General features: G+C 42.8%; 1 protein-coding gene across 3 annotated transcripts in view; it reads right to left on the bottom strand.

The window, feature by feature from the left end:
* Positions 1 to 18,829, bottom strand: part of LOC141110452 (B-cell receptor CD22-like) — a 112,026-nt gene extending 93,197 nt beyond the window's left edge. Inside the window, exons 1-4 of one of the 3 annotated variants that reach the window (XM_073601800.1) lie at positions 18,738 to 18,798; positions 15,555 to 15,640; positions 15,117 to 15,470; positions 10,791 to 11,075 (exon numbers count right to left, since the gene is read on the bottom strand). In XM_073601800.1, the coding sequence (XP_073457901.1) occupies positions 10,791 to 11,075; positions 15,117 to 15,470; positions 15,555 to 15,597 (682 nt within the window). In that variant the 5' untranslated portion in view covers positions 15,598 to 15,640; positions 18,738 to 18,798. Of the gene's footprint in view, positions 1 to 10,790; positions 11,076 to 15,116; positions 15,471 to 15,554; positions 15,641 to 18,737 lie in introns of all 3 variants that reach the window. The other 2 variants (XM_073601802.1, XM_073601801.1) reach the window with 2 other exon arrangements.
* Between the last annotated feature and the right edge of the window lie 289 nt (positions 18,830 to 19,118).

Genomic DNA, 19,118 nt, shown 5'->3' on the forward strand with positions numbered 1-19,118 from the left:
GATTGTTACTACTCTTTAGTTTTTGCTTCTGGGTTTGTATCTGGTTTTCAGTGCGTGTAGTCAGTTCGTATCTGTTTTCCGGTGCGTTCTTGTCTGCTCGTTTCTGATTTTCAGCTTGCTCTTCACAGGCCATTCTGTTCCTCAGTGCGTTCTGTTAGTTCGTTCTGACCAGCTGACCGTTTTGAAGCCATGTTGCGGTTACATACTCATTGTAGTGTTTGTGCTGTGGGGCTTGGTGTTGGGGTTCTTGCTTTACCCCAAGACCAGTCCATGAACAGGGTGAGGAGGAGTTCATGGACGAATAATTGGTTACTTCAGAGTGATGCCTTTGCTGTGGATTATCCAGGAGAATAATCCTGATGATTTCAGGAATTTTCTCCAGATGACGGACCCCGTTTTTCACCCTCTGTTGGCTTTGCTGTCCCCTTATATTATGAAGCAGGACACCTGCATGCTGCAAACCATCACTCCTGAACAGAGGCTCATTGCCACGTTGCCGTACTTGGCGACAGGGAGAAGTCTACAGTACCTCAAGTTCTCTACAGGCATGTCCCTCCAGGCTTTGGGGATCATTATTCCAGAGACCTGTTCTGCCATCATTCAGGTCCTGCAGAAGGACTATATTAAGGTAAGTTTTCTCCTTTAACATTGCATTCTATGTATTTAATGTACACTAATGTTTTGTATTTCTTTCATCATTCCCTAATTACCATGATTGTAATATGCTGTGAATGTCCCATATGTGCCCATGCATGCTGTAAGCTTTTAATGCTCCTTTTTTGGCCTACATGCATATTTGCCTTCACTAACCTCCCCAGCATGCTGTCCTGGGCCCATACACACCTAGCCTAGTCACTTAATGTATTTTGTCAGCTCCATTGTAGTGCTTTACCCTAAACACCCCCTAAAATGTGTCCAAATGTTATTGTTGTCCTTAAATTCAGGCAGAGTGCCAGAGGCTTTTTTTTTCGGGTCCCAAACTCATTTATAACCCCCCCCCTAAAATTTTTCCAATGGGCCATTAGAGGGGGTGAGAAATCTGATAAGTGGACCTTATATGTTTGTCTTTAAATAATCCTTAAAATAAATGTTATACTGATGTTGGCCAAGAATGTTTGTATCTAATCTGCTTGCAATGTTATGTGCAAAAGTACTAATATTTTTTTTTTCTTTTTTGACTCCACAGTTTCCTTCAACGCCACAAGAATCGCAGATTGTGGCGTACCAGTTTGCAGAGCATTGGGACTTTCGAGGGGCAATCGATGGGAAACATGTCCACATCGTACCACCAACCACTCTGGATCATACTATTTTAATTATAAGGGTTTCAATAGTATCGCGTTGATAGCAGTGGTGTCAGCGACATATGAATTTTTATATGTGGACGTGGGGAAGAATGGCCGGATGTCGGATGGTGGAGTCTTTGCCCAGACCGAGTTCTACCGATGTCTCCAGAGTGGTGGCTTGGGATTGCCAGCTGCGGAAGAGAACGTTGAAGGGCTCCCATTTGTTTTTATCGTTGATGAAGCATTTGGTCTGGGTGATCACTAGGGATGAGCTTCGAGATGTTCGACTCCAACATCGGCTGTTCGCAAGTTCGCCGAACAGCGAACAATTTGGGGTGTTCGCGGCAAATTCGAATGCCGCGGAACACCCTTTAAAAGTCTATGGGAGAAATCAAAAGTGCTAATTTTAAAGGCTAATATGCAAGTTATTGTCATAAAAAGTGTTTGGGGACCCGGGTCCTGCCCCAGGGGACATGGATCAATGCAAAAAAAAGTTTTAAAAACGGCCGTTTTTTCAGGAGCAGTGATTTTAATAATGCTTAAAGTCAAACAATAAAAGTGTAATATCCCTTTAAATTTCGTACCTGGGGGGTGTCTATAGTATGCCTGTAAAGGGGCGCATGTTTCCTGTGTTTAGAACAGTCTGACAGCAAAATGACATTTTGAAGGAAAAAACGCATTTAAAACTACCCGCGGCTATTGCATTGCCGACAATACACATAGAAGTTCATTGATAAAAACGGCATGGGAATTCCCCAAAGGGGAACCCCGAACCAAAATTTAAAAAAAAAAAATGACGTGGGAGTCCCCCTAAATTCCATACCATGCCCTTCAGGTCTGGTATGGATTTTAAGGGGAACCCCGCGCCAAAAAAAAAAAAAAAAACGGCGTGGGATCCCCCCAAAAATCCATACCAGACCCTTATCCGAGCACGCAACCTGGCAGGCCGCAGGAAAAGAGGGGGGGACGAGAGTGCGGCCCCCCCCTCCTGAACCGTACCAGGCCACATGCCCTCAACATTGGGAGGGTGCTTTGGGGTAGCCCCCCAAAACACCTTGTCCCCATGTTGATGAGGACAAGGGCCTCATCCCCACAACCCTGGCCGGTGGTTGTGGGGGTCTGCGGGCGGGGGGCTTATCGGAATCTGGAAGCCCCCTTTAACAAGGGGACCCCCAGATCCCGTCCCCCCCCCCGTGTGAAATGGTAAGGGCCTACCATTTCACTAAAAAACTGTCAAAAATGTTAAAAATGACAAGAGACAGTTTTTGACAATTCCTTTATTTAAATACTTCTTCTTTCTTCTATCTTCCTTCATCTTCTGGTTCTTCTGGCTCTTCTGGTTCTTCCTCCGGCGTTCTTGTCCAGCATCTCCTCCGCGGCGTCTTCTATCTTCTTCTCCTCGGGCCGCTCCGCACCCATGGCATGGGGGGAGGCTCCCGCTCTTCTCTTCATCTTCTTCATCTTCTTCTCTTCTTCTTTTCTTCTCTTCTTCTCTTCTTCTCTTCTTCATTTTCTTCTCCGGGCCGCTCCGCACCATGCTGGCATGGAGGGAGGCTCCCGCTGTGTGACGGCGCTCCTCGTCTGACAGTTCTTAAATAACGGGGGGCGGGGCCACACGGTGACCCCGCCCCCCTCTGACGCACAGTGACTTGACGGGACTTCCCTGTGACGTCACGAGGAATGCCACAGGGAAGTCCCGTCATGTCCCGTGCTTCAGATGGGGGGCGGGGTCACCGGGAGGCCCCGCCCCCCGTTATTTAAGAACTGTCAGACGAGGAGCGCCGTCACACAGCGGGAGCCTCCCTCCATGCCAGCATGGTGCGGAGCGGCCCGGAGAAGAAAATGAAGAAGAGAAGAAGAGAAGAAGAGAAGAAAAGAAGAAGAGAAGAAGATGAAGAAGATGAAGAGAAGAGCGGGAGCCTCCCCCCATGCCATGGGTGCGGAGCGGCCCGAGGAGAAGAAGATAGAAGACGCCGCGGAGGAGATGCTGGACGAGAACGCCGGAGGAAGAACCAGAAGAGCCAGAAGAACCAGAAGATGAAGGAAGATAGAAGAAAGAAGAAGTATTTAAATAAAGGAATTGTCAAAAACTGTCTCTTGTCATTTTTAACATTTTTGACAGTTTTTTAGTGAAATGGTAGGGGTACTTTTGTACCCCCTTACCATTTCACACAGGGGGGGGGGGGCGGGATCTGGGGGTCCCCTTGTTAAAGGGGGCTTCCAGATTCCGATAAGCCCCCCCGCCCGCAGACCCCCACAACCACCGGCCAGGGTTGTGGGGATGAGGCCCTTGTCCTCATCAACATGGGGACAAGGTGTTTTGGGGGGCTACCCCAAAGCACCCTCCCAATGTTGAGGGCATGTGGCCTGGTACGGTTCAGGAGGGGGGGGCGCACTCTCGTCCCCCACTCTTTTCCTGCGGCCTGCCAGGTTGCGTGCTCGGATAAGGGTCTGGTATGGATTTTTGGGGGGACCCCACGCCGTTTTTTTTTTTTTTTTTTTTGGGGCGGGGTTCCCCTTAAAATCCATACCAGACCTGAAGGGTCTGGTATGGAATTTAGGGGGAACCCCACGTCATTTTTTTTTTTTTAATTTTGGCCGGGGTTCCCCTTAATATCCATACCAGACCTGAAGGGCCTGGTATGGAATTTAGGGGGACTCCCACGTCATTTTTTTTTTAAAATTTTGGTTCGGGGTTCCCCTTTGGGGAATTCCCATGCCGTTTTTATCAATGAACTTCTATGTGTATTGTCGGCAATGCAATAGCCGCGGGTAGTTTTAAATGGCTTTTTTCCTTCAAAATGTCATTTTGCTGTCAGACTGTTCTAAACACAGGAAACATGCGCCCCTTTACAGGCATACTATAGACATCCTCCAGCTACGAAATTTAAAGGGATATTACACTTTTATTGTTTGACTTTAAGCATTATTAAAATCACTGCTCCTGAAAAAACGGCCGTTTTGAAAAAATTTTTTTGCATTGATCCATGTCCCCTGGGGCAGGACCCAGGTCCCCAAGCACTTTTTATGACAATAACTTGCATATTAGCCTTTAAAATTAGCACTTTTGATTATTCATGTTGGTGTCCCATAGACTTTAATGGTGTTCGCGTGTTCGAACGAACTTTTTTCCTGTTCGCATGTTCTGGTGCGAACCGAACAGGGGGGTGTTCGGCTCATCCCTAGTGATCACCTGATGAGGCCATTCCCCCAGAGGACCCTCACCCTGGAGAAGAGTGTTTTTAATTACCGGCTGGCCAGAGCCAGAAGAGTCGTGGAGAATGCCTTTGGGATAATGGCTAGCCGGTTCCGCCTATTTCTTACGCCAATTAATGTGGCGGAGTACAAACTGAACCACATAGTTCTAGCATACTGCATACTTCACAACTTTTTATAGAGAAATGCTTCTAATTATGTTGCCTCAGTTGGGCCTGAGGCTGGACTTCCTGAAAATACACTGACGGCTCTGGAAGCTGGCCATCCTGGCTTGCCCCCCCCCAAAACGCCTGTGAAGTGTGGCAAAAATATGTTGATTATTTTACAGGTAGGGGGGCCATTGCTATGCCAGCAAATTTGTAAATATTTTCTATTTGAAAAAAAAATGTATCTGATAAAATCTTGATTTTGATTTACTGCTTGCGTTTCTTTTTAGCCATCTCCTAGGTTCTCCTAGTGCACTTGTAGTGCCAAGTGGTTTTTCCATTATTAAATAACATCCATTGCCACTGTAAACACCAACTTAATACAAAAACTGGTATTGAGCATTGAAAGAAGAAGCCACACATTGTTGAGTATAAAACCTTTTACTCCATGCACATGCACATAAAACATTTTTGGGTAAAAAAAAACAACATCTTGGTTTTATAAAGTTTTACCTTGAAAAAAAAATTTTTGTACATAAACAGGCATGTTTCAAAACATAACATACACAACTCAGGAACTTACAAAGCTCAACATTGAAAAACTGATAGCAATATCAGACATTATAGTGTCAAAACTGTGTTGATCTTGCCTTCATCAGATGGGGTGATGTCACCCCTGTAAAAGCCAAATTTTGAAGATGCATACAAATTGGGAGTCAAACTGGGGATTTCCCTCCCGATCCCATGCCTAATGTCAACATGTGCTATCTCCCATCATAGGGGATCAATGGACTTGTTTTGGGGGTGCAACCACTTCCTCTCACCTACTTGAGTTGCGAGGAAGGGGGTTGCACTCACAAAACACGTACATTGATATCCCCTGATGGCAGATATCACATGTTGACATTTGGCTTTTAAAATGCGACCAAAATTTTTCAAAATTGGTTAAAAAAAATCTAAAATGGTGGCATTTTGTTGTTATTTAGATTCTCCCTAAAACTTCAATCATGTTCTTCAATTTTTCTTCAACATCATTGGTTTTTTGCTTTATGATGTCTAAATCCCGACTACACACCATTATCTCCTGGATTAGTATTTGTGCACTTGCACTAGTGAAATGAGGAGCTTGTTCTTCCACAACATGCACATCACCTAAAAGAAAAAATACACACCATGTATTATAAATATGCAGGCATACCTCTATTACCTGAATCTGTGGTGTCATACACTGGCCTGTTGTGGTGACAATTTCAACCACTTCTACCTCTCCTCCCTCCACATCCTGAGGTTGTGGTGTCCTCTGTTCCCCTTCTTCAGGAGGTGGGGGGGTTCCTGGTGTCCTCAGATGTCCCGAGTCTTTTCTCTGAGAATGAAACAAAAGGTATACTTAGCACACCAATATTTGAGGCCAGAAATAGGAATATGAAACATTGCTTGGAAGTGGGGTACAATTGTCTGTTTTGGCAGAGTTCCACGCTGAAGACATGATTTTTTCCCTTACCAAAGCTGGAATACTTACCTTTTTTGGACAAGTTTCACACATGGAGACACCCCAAGTATCCACTGGAGTACCTGTGTGGAACACCCTAAAAAGTTTGTTCTGGTGTCCCACACTAGTGCTTCTGAGTCCAGATGTGTAAGCAGCTGCTGAGTGTCCTCTCCTTACATTACACTGAATCAAGCTTGCAATTCATTCTAGTTTCAAACACATCTAGACAACAATGTCCCAAACTTCTTTTAATACAAATTAGCATGACCAAATGTACTTAACCCTGTATTTGCCAAAAACATTGTATTTAGTTGGCAAACAAACAATATTTACTGCGAGCGATTACATGAAAGTAGCCATTTAAGACGGTACAACAGTAAAGAAAAGCACATGGAGCAGCATGCAAGTAATAATAATAATAATAGGGACACATGACAGCTACTTACTTTTTAGAAGCAGTTTCCTGATCCTTCTGTACTGATCGTGCTCCCTCAATTTCAGGTCTGACCAGCGTTTCCTCAATTGATCCTTGGATTGTCATACCCCAAAATTCCTGTGCAGACTTCTCACTACTTTAGACATGATCTTGGCCTTTCTCACATTTGGGTTTGGGTAAGGTCCATACTTCTCATCATAGTCGACCCTCTTCAAGATGTCCACTATCTCTACAAAGGACATATTTGAGGCCTTAAATCTTCTGCGGAATTGTGACGTTTCCGGCTCCGGGCTTTCCTCCTCGTTACTGCTATTATCACGCACCTGCTGTGTCTCCGTCATGTTCCTCTTCCACTGCGATGAAAGAGAAGGGGCGGGGAATATTCTAGAAAGAACATCAGGGGTGGGCGACGCGGGCAGAGTTTCACGCATGCGCAGTGTATATAAAGCTAACACGCGTGTGTCGTACCTACGTTCTGTGTGGACCGGAAGCGCCGAACGTTCTAATGAAGGTAACATATTAACTTGGGACATCAGTGGCCTATACTGATTCAAAATTGAGGCCTATATTGGGATAAGATTAGGAGAGTTTAGCCTGATATTAGTGTTTTTGTCTTGTGTTTTGTCCTGCAGCAAATATGAAACAATTCAAAGACCCTGAATTCATGGGCTAGTTCATAGACAGATACAGGGATATGAGAAATTTGTGGGAGGTTAAAAACCCCTTATATCGAAATAAACCAGCTAGGAAGCCATCGCTGGAGAAACTGCTGCAATTTGTGAAGACGCAGGTCCCCGACGCAGACATCGAGTTTGTGGATAAGAAAATTGGTAGCTTGAGTAGGAAGGAGCTTAATAAGGTCCAGGCATCTGTGAAATCAGGAGCAGCAGCAAAGGATGTGTATGTACCCAATCTGTGGTACTACAACAGGATGCGGTTTCTGGAAGACCAGATTGAAGCCAGGGAATCACTTTCTACACTTCCGGCCCCCCTTCCATCCACCCTTCCCTCAACCCCAGCTGAGGCTTCCGAGGACCAACCTGGGCCTTCCATCCTGGAAAAAGTTGAGGAGCCCAGCTGGAGCCAGGTATAGTATTTTTTTCTAACATATTTATTGTGCGGAAATTATTGTTGTTAACTAGATGTTATTATTGATAACAAATTAATGATTTAACAAAAAGTGTTTTACATATCAATAGATAGTAGGGGCCAAAAATGATTGTGACAAGAATAAAAAATGCTGGGCTCAGAATGATAGTCTTTTCTATTTATTAACATTCAATTTGCAACAGTCATGAACTGAAAATTGTGTGTGATTGATGAATCAAAAACTAAAACGATGTCCCTTTTTCATACACAAGAAGACCTCAGCCAGGACGAGGCTCTGAAATGTGGCACACAGGAGGAGGCGGGGGTAAGTGTCAGCCAGGGGGTGGGGGTGTCAGCCAGGAGGTGGCCAGGCAGCACTGGGCCTCATTAGGGAGGCTAATGCGACCCTGAAAACACCCCCCGATGCTGAAGAGGCCTATGGCTGCCCTGTAGCTGCAAAATTGCAGCAAATGGAGGAGGGACAACGCCTCATCTGTGAGAAGATTATTTTTCAGGCCCTTCATAAGGGGCTGAGGGGCCAAATGACTGATAACATGCACTTATGTGCACTGCTCATCCTCCACCTCCTTCTGCCACAAGTCCACCTCCAGAGCCACAGCCTCCAAGGAAGGCTACAGGGAAGTCTGGAGGGAAGGCTGCAGGGAAGACATGAAAGTGATGGCCTGGGTTCAGTCTGGTCTGACAGAAGACGCAGGCTGTTGTAGTACCACAGCTTGGGAACATATATGTAATCTGCTGCTGTTCCTGATCTCTAGGAGTCCTGGACCAGATTGTGCTCCCTATTATATGGACTTCTCAAGCTACCAATTTTTATTTACAAAGAGTTGATGTGTGCCCTGGGGTACAAAGGCTTCTCAAATTCAAGCAGTTTCTCGAGCGTTGCCTTCCTCTTTATTTTGTTATGAGCCAGAATAAATGGAGATTTTTTTATATGAAAATACTTGCCTATGTGTATTTCTCCCAATAGGACTGTTTGTTTGTGAGTGGGCAGGTACATTTCAAATATAAAAATTCAAATTAACAATTGACCCCAACTAACCTCCTTGAGCTTTAAAAATACAAGATAATAATGTTGTTGTGGAAACTTGACACACAAAAAAAAAAAATGATGGAGATCACTAGAAAATAATTTAAAAATAATAAAAAAAACAGGAGATCTTGATTAAAAAAAAGATGACTATAAAACATAATTCTAAACATTATTATGGAGATCTGGCTTTAAAAACAAGAAAAATTATTCAGGAGATCACGAGAAATAATAAAGAAATCAGTTTGTGTGAATATCAGCAGCAAAACAAATTCATTATTCTAGCATTATAAAGAACATCAGCAGCATAAAGAATATCAGCAGCAAAACAAATTCATTATTCTAGCATTATAAAGAACAGAAGAATGCGCTTCATTAAAAGATCCAATAATTTGCAGCATGACGAATGTGCTATCTCCATTACAAACGCTAGTTTTACCAGACCGAGCGCTTCCGTCTCGTACTTGATTCTGAGCATGCGTGGTTTTTTGCACGTCAGAATTGCATACACATGAACTGCATTTCCGATAGAAACTTTTTCCGTCGGAAAAATAGAGAACCTGCTCTCAATCTTTTGCTGGCGGGAATGCCGCCAGCAAAAGTCCGATGGAGCATTCACACGGTTGCAATTTCCGACCAAAAGCTCACATCAGACTTTTGCTGGCGGAATTTCCAATCGTGTGTATGGGGCATAAAGGTAGTTTAACTAAAACAATTTTAGCATGGATCTAACTACTCAAAAGATTGCGTCATACATTATATAAGTAATTATAAAACCAACTTAGACCAGGTTAATATAAGATGACCTCAGATTAAAAAAAAAAAAAAAAGGTCTTAATTATTATCAAGAGTATAGTTTTTAAATAAAATAAAAAAAAGAAATAATTTATTATAGAATCTAAAATCTTATACTACATATAGGAACTATAGGAACTATGTACAATTGGTATAATGATAACCAAGGAAATAAAAGTTTTGCTACCAGAACTATATAAAGAGTAAATTGAAAAAGGGGAGAGAGAATAGGGGGGAAAAGTAAAAGAGAGAAAGAAGATAAAAGAAAAAGTAATCAGGTAGGAGAAAAAATAGATAGGGAAGAAAGAAATGAGAGATAGTAGGGATCCCTGGGTTAGTACACATACCATGAATGCAGAGAATGGAAGTACAAATCGAGATGACCAAGGTCTTAGTAGGGAAACATCAAAATTGGAAGGCAAAAAGTGAGTCACCCGGGGATTCCATATATACTCAAAGTTGGATATTTTATCTTGAGTTATAGCTTCTGTTTTGGCATGGATCATTGCTTGATTGACTCTATTTTTAGTTTCAGCAATTATTAAGGACGGGGATTTCCAAGCTTTGGCTATTGTTTTTTTTCGTGGCTGTAGTGACTCCCCTTATTTTATCCAAATTAGAACCTAACCCTGAATTCAAAACACTAATGCCCTGTACACACGACTGGATTTGCCGTCGGAATAAACTCTGAAGGTTTTTACGACGGAGTTCTGACAGAATTCCGCTCAAGCTTTCTTGCATACACACGGTCACACCAAATTCCGACCGTCCAGAACGCGGTGACGTACAACGCGTATGATGGCACTAGAAAGACTGAGCACTTCCATCTCGTACTTGCTTCGGAGCATGCCTCCTTTTTGGTGCGTCATACAGACAAGCGTTTTTTCTGATAGTACAGTAATTAGTTCCGTCTGAAAAATTTTGAACATGTTCTCTATCTAAGTTCGTCTGAATTTTCGACGGAAGAAGTCTGATGGAGCATACACAAGGTCGGAATATACAATGAAAAGCTCCCATCGGACTCTTTCTGTCGGAAATTTCGCTCATGTGTACGCGGCATGAGTGCTATATTTATAAACAAGTGAATCTGAAATTCACTAATCTCTGCTGTCAAATCTTCTAGGTACGTGTTCGTTGTAAATGACAGCGATTACTTCACCAGTGCCCCTAAGTAACCCTTTAAAATCTGCTTTTATGTTTTCCTTGCTGAAAGTATGGGGCTCAAAGGCATGGGGTTCAATACCTGGGAAATTTCTGCTAAATTGTAATTGCCTGTAATACATACATCTGATTATCAGTGGTGCTGCCATTTGTGACGTTTGCCCATTATGATAAGTTGCTGTGCACTGAATTTCGCCATCTTCATGTGAAGGAATATATCTAATTGTAATTATTTCTCTCCAGTTTCCTCCAGATAGATCTACAGATCGTCTCTCAGTTTGGCCAGCTTTGTTCAACCTTAGAGAAGGTGGATTGGAGCCACATGTGTGCACTACAGAGCATGAAACTTTTTCAGGACGTCCTTCAACCATTTCACCATTTCTAGTAAGTTCTGGTATGTTTGGAGTATCTGAAAAATGTTAAAGGTTAAGTTCATTAAGTGAGGTTAAAGCTTTCAGTTTAGATTCTTCAAAGTAAAAGAATGTAACCTGTAAAAAAGTTGGAACTTCTGACTTTCCAACTTAAGCCTCGTACACACGATCGGATTGTCGGCCAACAGAGCGTCAGACTTTTGTCCGAAGGGCATGTGCCAGGAACTTGTCTTGCATACTAATGGCACAAAATTGTCGGCCAACACACACGAACGTAGTGACGTACTACATGGAATTTTAGCTCTTGAGCGCCACCCTTTGGGCACTTTCTGCTAATGTCGTGTTTGGTGAGCATTGATTCCAAGCATGCCCTCCAACATTTGTTGGCCGAAAGTTGGACAACAATTGTCTGAAGGAGCGTACTAATGGTCCGATTTTAGGCAAACAGTCTGTCATCACACAATTCCCTGCCGAAAATCTGATTGTGTGTACGAGGCTTTACTTACAGAGTCCTGGCTATACTGCCCCTCCAAGTCTTTTTTTGGCCCTCCATAATATAATCTTAATTGCTTTTGCTTATATTAGGCTCAATTCACAAAGCTAACACACCAAGATGAGTATCCTTATTTTCAAAAAAGGGAAAGTTATTTTCAGTTGAAGTAAGAAAATTATAGTCACATGGCTGAAAATAGAGAACCTCAGACTAGCGTTAGAGCTTTATGAACTAAATCTATTACATATTTTTATGTTTCCTTGCTTGACAGCACTCCCCATGTAACACATAATAACTGGGAAATGTCTAGGGATAGAACAACTGTGCAAGCGTTTTATATGGAGGATTCATTAAAGTACAATAAATACTTGAAGACCGGGCTTTTTCTGGGACTTTTTTGTTTACATGTAACAATCAGGGGGTTTTTTTGCTAGAAAATTACTTAGAACCACCAAACATTATATATTTTTAAAGCAGAGGACCTAGAGAATAAAATGGTGGGTTTTGCAATTTTTTATGTCACACAGTATTTGTGCAGCGGTTCTTGCAAATGCAATTTTTGGGGAAAAAAAACACTTTTTTGTATTTTAATGCAAAAAACACAATACATGACCCGATTTTTTTGTGAAATGTAAAAGATGATATTACGCTGAGTAAATAGATACCAAACATATCACCCTTTAAAATTTTGCACACCCATGCAGGAGTGACAAACGACGTAAATTTTACTACCCACAGACAATGCTTTAAAGGCCTATACAGGTTACCACTTTAGATTTACAGAGGAGTTTTAGTACTAGAATTAGTGCCCATGATCTGACGTTCATGGTGATACCTCACTTGTGTAGGGTGATCGCTATTTGTGTGTGTGCAGGACCGATGCATGCATTCACCTTTGCACGCAAGGCCAGGGGGGCACTTTTATTTTTTTTTCTTTATTTGAATTATTAATTTATTTAATTTAATTTACATTTTTACGATTTATTTTTATTAAAATGTTTACACTGTTGCTTTAAAAAAAATGTTAGCACTTTTATTGCTGTCACATGTAAATGTAAACATCCTTGTGGCAGCAATAGGCATGTGATAGGTACTCTTTATGGAGGGATCTGGGGTCAATATGACCCCAAATCTCTCCTTTGCACTTGATCGCTCTGCACCAAGATCAGTGTTTTTGAACGCTTTTGATTTATTGAAAATGGCTCAGATGACATCCGAGTAACCGAAAGTGATTTCAGGTCATCCCTTCCAGGTTACCATAGCAGAGACCCGATCAAAGCCGATCCCAGCTTTGTCCGGGTGTCTGACTAGCAGCGGATGCACCAGCTGGTAGCTTAGGTCTCCCAGTGTAATGGGAGAGCCTGGACAAACCGTGAAAGGGGGCGAGAGTGCGGGGGACATCCCCTCCTTCTGCTTGCAATAGCAATCAAGCAGCTAGTTAGCTGCTCTGATTGCTATTACAAGAGAGCAAACTGCAGGCTCTAAAAACAGTACTGGTGTGATGCCTGCAGCTGCAATCATCATCCCGGTACAACCAATCGAAGACCGATGATGTACCAGATACAGTTTTTACCAAAGATGCAGTTGTCTTAAGTTCCCACAGTATTTTGGAAGGGTGATGTTAGACCTGCATTGTAACAACAAGTGGAGAGGCGCCTCTGGGTGCAGTCGTTTTTATAAGTTTAAAATGCTTTAATAAAATATAGATAAACTCACATTGCAGTAGTAAAAACAGGCATGATAGTACAAGTCATGGATGGCGCTCCCAATCCTGTGCCTGTCTCTGTGGTGGATGTAGTGACAGCTCTTCCGGATGTGATGAGCCGGTGTTCTGCCAAGAAAGTTCCGCTCGGTGTATAAGTTCCCCCCTCTACTGTGCATGCGCAGTAGGTATCGGCGGAAATAGCCGAAGCAGAACAGCTGAAAATCAGCTGTACACGGCGCCTGTAAGAGGGCCCCTCGCGGGCTCGCTTCGCTCGCCACGCTTCGGGCACGGCCTCGCTGCGCTCGGCACTTTTAGATTCCCCCTCTAGGTCCACTTGGATGGTGGGGAAGGAACCTGGACCCAGAGCGCAGGCGCCGTGTACAGCTGATTGAAGCATTTGAGCTTCGGCTATCTCCGGCGGCTGAGAGTAGTATGTACTGCGCAGGCGCTGCGCCTGCGCAGTACAGGGGGGGAACTTATCCGCCGAGGGAACATTCTCGGCAAGACACCGGCTTCAGACAACGGAGGAGCGGCCTCAGAACGAGGCTTGTAACACACGAGACAGCTGGCTTCAGGGAGATGACGTGATCCAGCCTGTTTTTACTACTGCAATGTGAGTTTATCTATATTTTATTAAAGCATTTTGAACTTATAAAAACGTCTGCACCCAGAAGCGCCTCTCCACTTGTTGTTTTTCAGCCTCAGGAACATGGTTTCTCTCCTACTATGATGGCAGCCCTGCTTGCTCCTTTTGGACGTTTTTACCCCTCCACTCTAATAGCAGCACTACATAGACTATTGGCTTGTGCTTGCTATATGGACTGTTACTTTCCATTTTTCACCATCTGACCGATTTTGATTAATTAACTTATGTAGATTTGATCCTGTGAGAATTGTGATTGCGCCTATACTTGTTATTTTAGACCTGCATTGTACACTTACGAACGCTGTATACCCACGCCAACTAAGACAACCCCTAAAACATTACCTACACCTACTTTGCATAGTAAAGCTGTTAAGTTGTGTATCACCTATAGTGCTATTTTAAGATGTTGAATAACAACTAAGCCTGTTAAACTGGTCATGCAGTGCAAAATCTGATTGTACAATTAAAATTTCCCATCAACATTGTAGTGCCAGGAATGGATTGCATAGGCAGGTCAGCAGGGCTATGCCAGGGAACAATGCCATCCAAGGTGCCCATTTTTTCTGCCATGATAACCCCTCCTCCTCCGTGGCAAAGATGGCCAACTTTGGGGGCGTTATCTACACTCCGGCAGTCAGTTTAGTGACATATAGCCTTTTAAAAGTGCAAGATCAGTGTCACTGAGTAAAAATATCTGCCCTCAGGTAAAAGAACAACAGCACTGTACTTAGTGATGCTGAGCCTGCACTGTTAACAGTATAAGTATAACAGTAAAAGTATTGCTGAGGTGCTCTGAGTACAGAGTATATAGACATTGAGGCTCGTTGTCAACCCCACCATGACACCATGCTGCCTTGGTTGGCCATCTCAATTGGCCTCATTGGCGGCACAGCTTTGCTGGTCATCGTACTGTTACAGCTCTCTTCTCATTTGTCTTTGGGGGGGGGGGGGGTCCGAAATTCCAGTACACCTGTATTAATTACTGTTTGTGCCCCCATTGGAGAGATTTTATCACTTCCTATGTTTTTGACCACTTCAGTGGCTACAGAAACTGCAATAAAGTTCTAACAAAGGTTCTAACACATCTAACAATAGAAATTAAAGAATGTCGTGCTCAAATCCAAAGAGCTTACATATATAAAAAATCAATATAACATATGGCAGCCTACAATCCCATACCCTGAACTTTGCTGCCATAGGCAGCCTGCCCACTACCCCCATAAAGAAATGTTTACCTGTGACACGAAGCCCTAGAGTCATTTTTTCTTGTTTCCAGGCATTAGTGTCCTCATCTTCTGCTATTCCCGGATAATATTCGTCCCCACCATCATCTCTTCTCACAGGGTCTATCCTCAGTGAACAGCTATTATTCCCAGGTACTAGCGAGGTTCTGTCTCTGTAATCTGTTGATGCTGAAGAACTTTTTCGACTGTTAAAAATCTGATGATATCCTGATAAACGCTCTAAATACCAAACAGTACTGGATGTCGTAGATCTCTCACGAGGGTAGAACTTACAGGGAATCTCCACACAGGATCCAACTAATCCAACAATTTCAGTTGGGAACTCCCACCTCTGACACACAAGTCCTGCATGAAGACGTGAAAATATGTGTTAATTTTTTGTTATAGTTTATAGTTATTAAGTTTCCTCAAAATATGACTCTAGTTTACCTTGAAATAGGGTAAGAAGCAGAACCTTCTTTGTGATGCTCATCCTGTGCTGGTCAGTGAGTGACAACGTTCAATCACAGGTGCAACTGTAAAATAGTATACATGGTACACTTTAATTTGGGATAAAAAATAAAAATCACGAGGGTCTTGTAGCAGGGTGACCCCGTGTCAAATGGTGGTTTACACCAGGCTTTCTGGGTAGCAAGCACATTAAAGCGGAGTTCCGACTAAAAAAAAAAAAAAAAAAATTAAAAGTCAGCAGCTACAAATACTAATAATAATCAGAAACTTACCTGTCCCAGGGTCCAGCGATGCGGGGGGAACGAAGCCCCGCTCGTTTCCCCCCTCCTCTCTGCGGCGCCGGCATTGTCACTGTGGGCACCCGCCTGTGGCTTCACAGCCGGGCACGCACTGCGCATGCGCGAGCCATGCTGCGCGCTGCGACTGGCCGGGCAATCATCTGGGACCTGTGACAAGTCCCAGATGATTGCCGAGGGGGAGAGGGGAGAGGTGAACTTACTTCCGGCGCCGCGGTGCTGTGCTGCTGAGATGGTCATTCAGATTACAATAGCAAGGCACGGGAGGCGGAGCTACAGCGTCTTAGACCAGACATCCCAAATATATTTTTTAAATCACTTTTTCAATATTTTTTCTCAGTGCTTCTGGGGAAGGGGTGGGGTTGGGTGGTATGTGGATGGTGTCAGTAGTTTTTTTTAATTTTTAATAATTTATTTTTTTACAATTTAATTTGTTTTTAATTTTTTTTTCACAATGCTTTTTTTGGGGGGGAGGGGGTTGGGGCAGTGGACAGAGTTGGTAGGGCAGGGGAGAGTGGTGTCAGTAGTTTTTATTTTATTTTTTTACACTTTTTCATTTTTTTACAATTTTTTACAATTTTTTAAAAAATTTTTTTTGGGGGGCTTTGGTGAGATGTCAGGGGTCTAAGCAGAACCTTGACATCTCCCCTTTGAGACAGACAAAAGGACTGAGGACACACATTCCCCAGTCCCTTCCTCAGCACTAAAGATGAATGAACAGGAGACAGAGGGTCCTGTCCATTCATAAATTGAGCAGAGTAAACACAGAAATGCGGGAGTCTCCCGCACCTTCCGGGAGACTCTGTTAGACACGCCCGAGGCTCCCCTGCCTCGTGTGCCTGTGAATGCACACAGCGTCCCCCCACAGAGATGTAGTCTCAAGGGTGGGGGCGAGCACGCTGACTAACCCACAGCCAGAATGGCTGGGATGATGGGGGCAAGCTTCTAGAGGAGGAACAGGAAGTTGAAAATTCACACAAAGAAAATAAGCATTTACAAAGGAAAATGAAGGAAAAGTGAACCAACAGTACACCTTACCTTAACCACTTCGCGACCGCTGCACGCTGCTGTACGTCGGCAGAATGGCACGGCTGGGCAAATGGGTGTACCCGCACGTCTCTTTAAATTTGCCGCTGTGCCATTGCGTGCACCCCGCCAGTGGCGCGCACCGGCCGGGAGCTCCGTAAGTCAAGTCGCAGGTCCCGCGGACTTGAACGCCGTGGGGATACCCAAGATCGCCTCACGGAGAGGAGGAACGGGAAGATGCTAATGTAAACAAGTATCTTCTGGTTCTGCCTAGTGACAGTGTCACTGATCTCTGCTCCCTTTGATCGGGAGCAGAGATCAGTGACGTGTCACATGTAGCCACGCCCCCCCACAGTTAGAAACACTCCCGAGGACATACTTAACTCTTACACTGCCCCCTAGTGGTTAACCCCTTCACTGCCAGTGTCATTTACACAGGAATCAGTGCATTTGTATAGCACTGATTGCTGTATAAATGACAATGGTCCCAAAAATGTGTCAAAAATGTCCGATATGTCCGCCATAATGTCGCAGTCACGATAAAAATCGTTGATTACCGCCATTACTAGTAAAAAAATATATTAATAATAAAAGTGCCATAAAACTATCCCCTATTTTGTAGACGCTATAACTTTTGCACAAACCAATCAATAAACGCTTATTGCGATTTTTTTTTTACCAAAAATGTGTAGAAGAATACGTATCGGCTTAAACTGAGGAAAAAAATTTTTTTTTAAATATTTTTGGGGGGTATTTATTATAGCAAAAAGTAAAAAAATAATGCGTTCTTTTCAAAATTGTCGCTATTATTTGTTTATAGCGCAAAAAATAAAAACCGCAGAGGTGATCAAATACCACCAAAAGAAAGCTCTATTTGTGGGTAAAAAAGGACGTCAATTTTGTTTGGAAGCCACGTCGCACGACCGCGCAATTGTCAGTTAAAGCGACGCAGTGCCGAATTGCAAAAAACGCACTGGTCAGGAAGGGGGTCAATTCTTCCGGGGCTGAAGTGGTTAAAGGAACATATTTAGAAAATAAAAAACAAACCTTTAGTATCACTTTAAGTATCATTTGATCAGGATTGGAGAATTAGAGGAGGGTTCACCAACTAAAATGTAAAAGTGTATGTAGGGGCAAAAATAAAAATCTGCATTTCTCGCTACATTTCCTATGTACTAATGAATTGTTTAAGAAGTCAGAGTGCTGCGAATGGAGGTTTGGAGGGACTGATCATACAAAGAGGAGGAAACCTAAGAGAGAGAGGAATAAAGTAAGTATATTACCTTCATCATCCTCCAAGTAATTACCCTTTGTAGTGGGGAGGGGAATTCACTGCAAAAGGTAAATCTTTAGCTGAGATCAGCTTTAATTGTAGCAGAGAAACATCAGGTTTTCTGCCCTGCCAGAGAGGACTGTGCCGTATGGCAGAGCTGTGTGAATCTCAGGACTGAATAAACAAAAACAAAAAAATACACATTTTAGGTAGGATATGTGTACTTTTTTTTATAGTGATATATATATAGCTGTTTGCCTGGAGTTCAGTTTCAATGCATCAATGCCAAGCCATTAATGAAATAAGACTATTTAGGAGGGTTGTGCTTTCATGAATTACCCACATACAGTAATAATAAATAAAGAAAACTCTCCTTTTTATTTCTGGTCTTTGCTGTGGATGATCACATTTTTTAAAAAATCAGCAGCTTGTACTAAATAACATAAAAAAGCAAGAGTATTGAACATATGACAAAGACAAAACGGAAAATAGGACAATATGGTAATAACATTCTGATTGTGTTGTCATTCTATAGTTTTGTCAGTTTATCATTTATGAATTACTTACTTGCTCGGCTCGTCTTCTCCTGTGGTTGTTAGGTTTCAGAAATGAGAAGTACGGACTGGAATTACATGAGACACATAAGTACAGATCGCACGATTAGCAGAAATTTTCTGGTATTTTTTCTGAAGTGAGTAACTTCCTCTTGTAAATCAAGATTGATATTAAAAGCAATAATGTGTGAGGTCAGTATTCCTTTATTTATTTTTAATTTAGAAGGTTTTCATTTTGTTATTGTATATCTTTTTCATGTACTATATATCTAAATAGTTCATTTCATAAAAATATTTTTTTCTTTTAGTTGCCACCATATACTGTACAGCATGGAGAAAGGCTGAATGTGTCCTAGGAAAGGGAAGAAAAAAAGGAAAAGAAAAGGGGAGAAGA

Source organism: Aquarana catesbeiana, linkage group LG10 (genome assembly GCF_042186555.1).
Source record: "Aquarana catesbeiana isolate 2022-GZ linkage group LG10, ASM4218655v1, whole genome shotgun sequence".
NCBI lineage: Eukaryota > Metazoa > Chordata > Amphibia > Anura > Ranidae > Aquarana > Aquarana catesbeiana.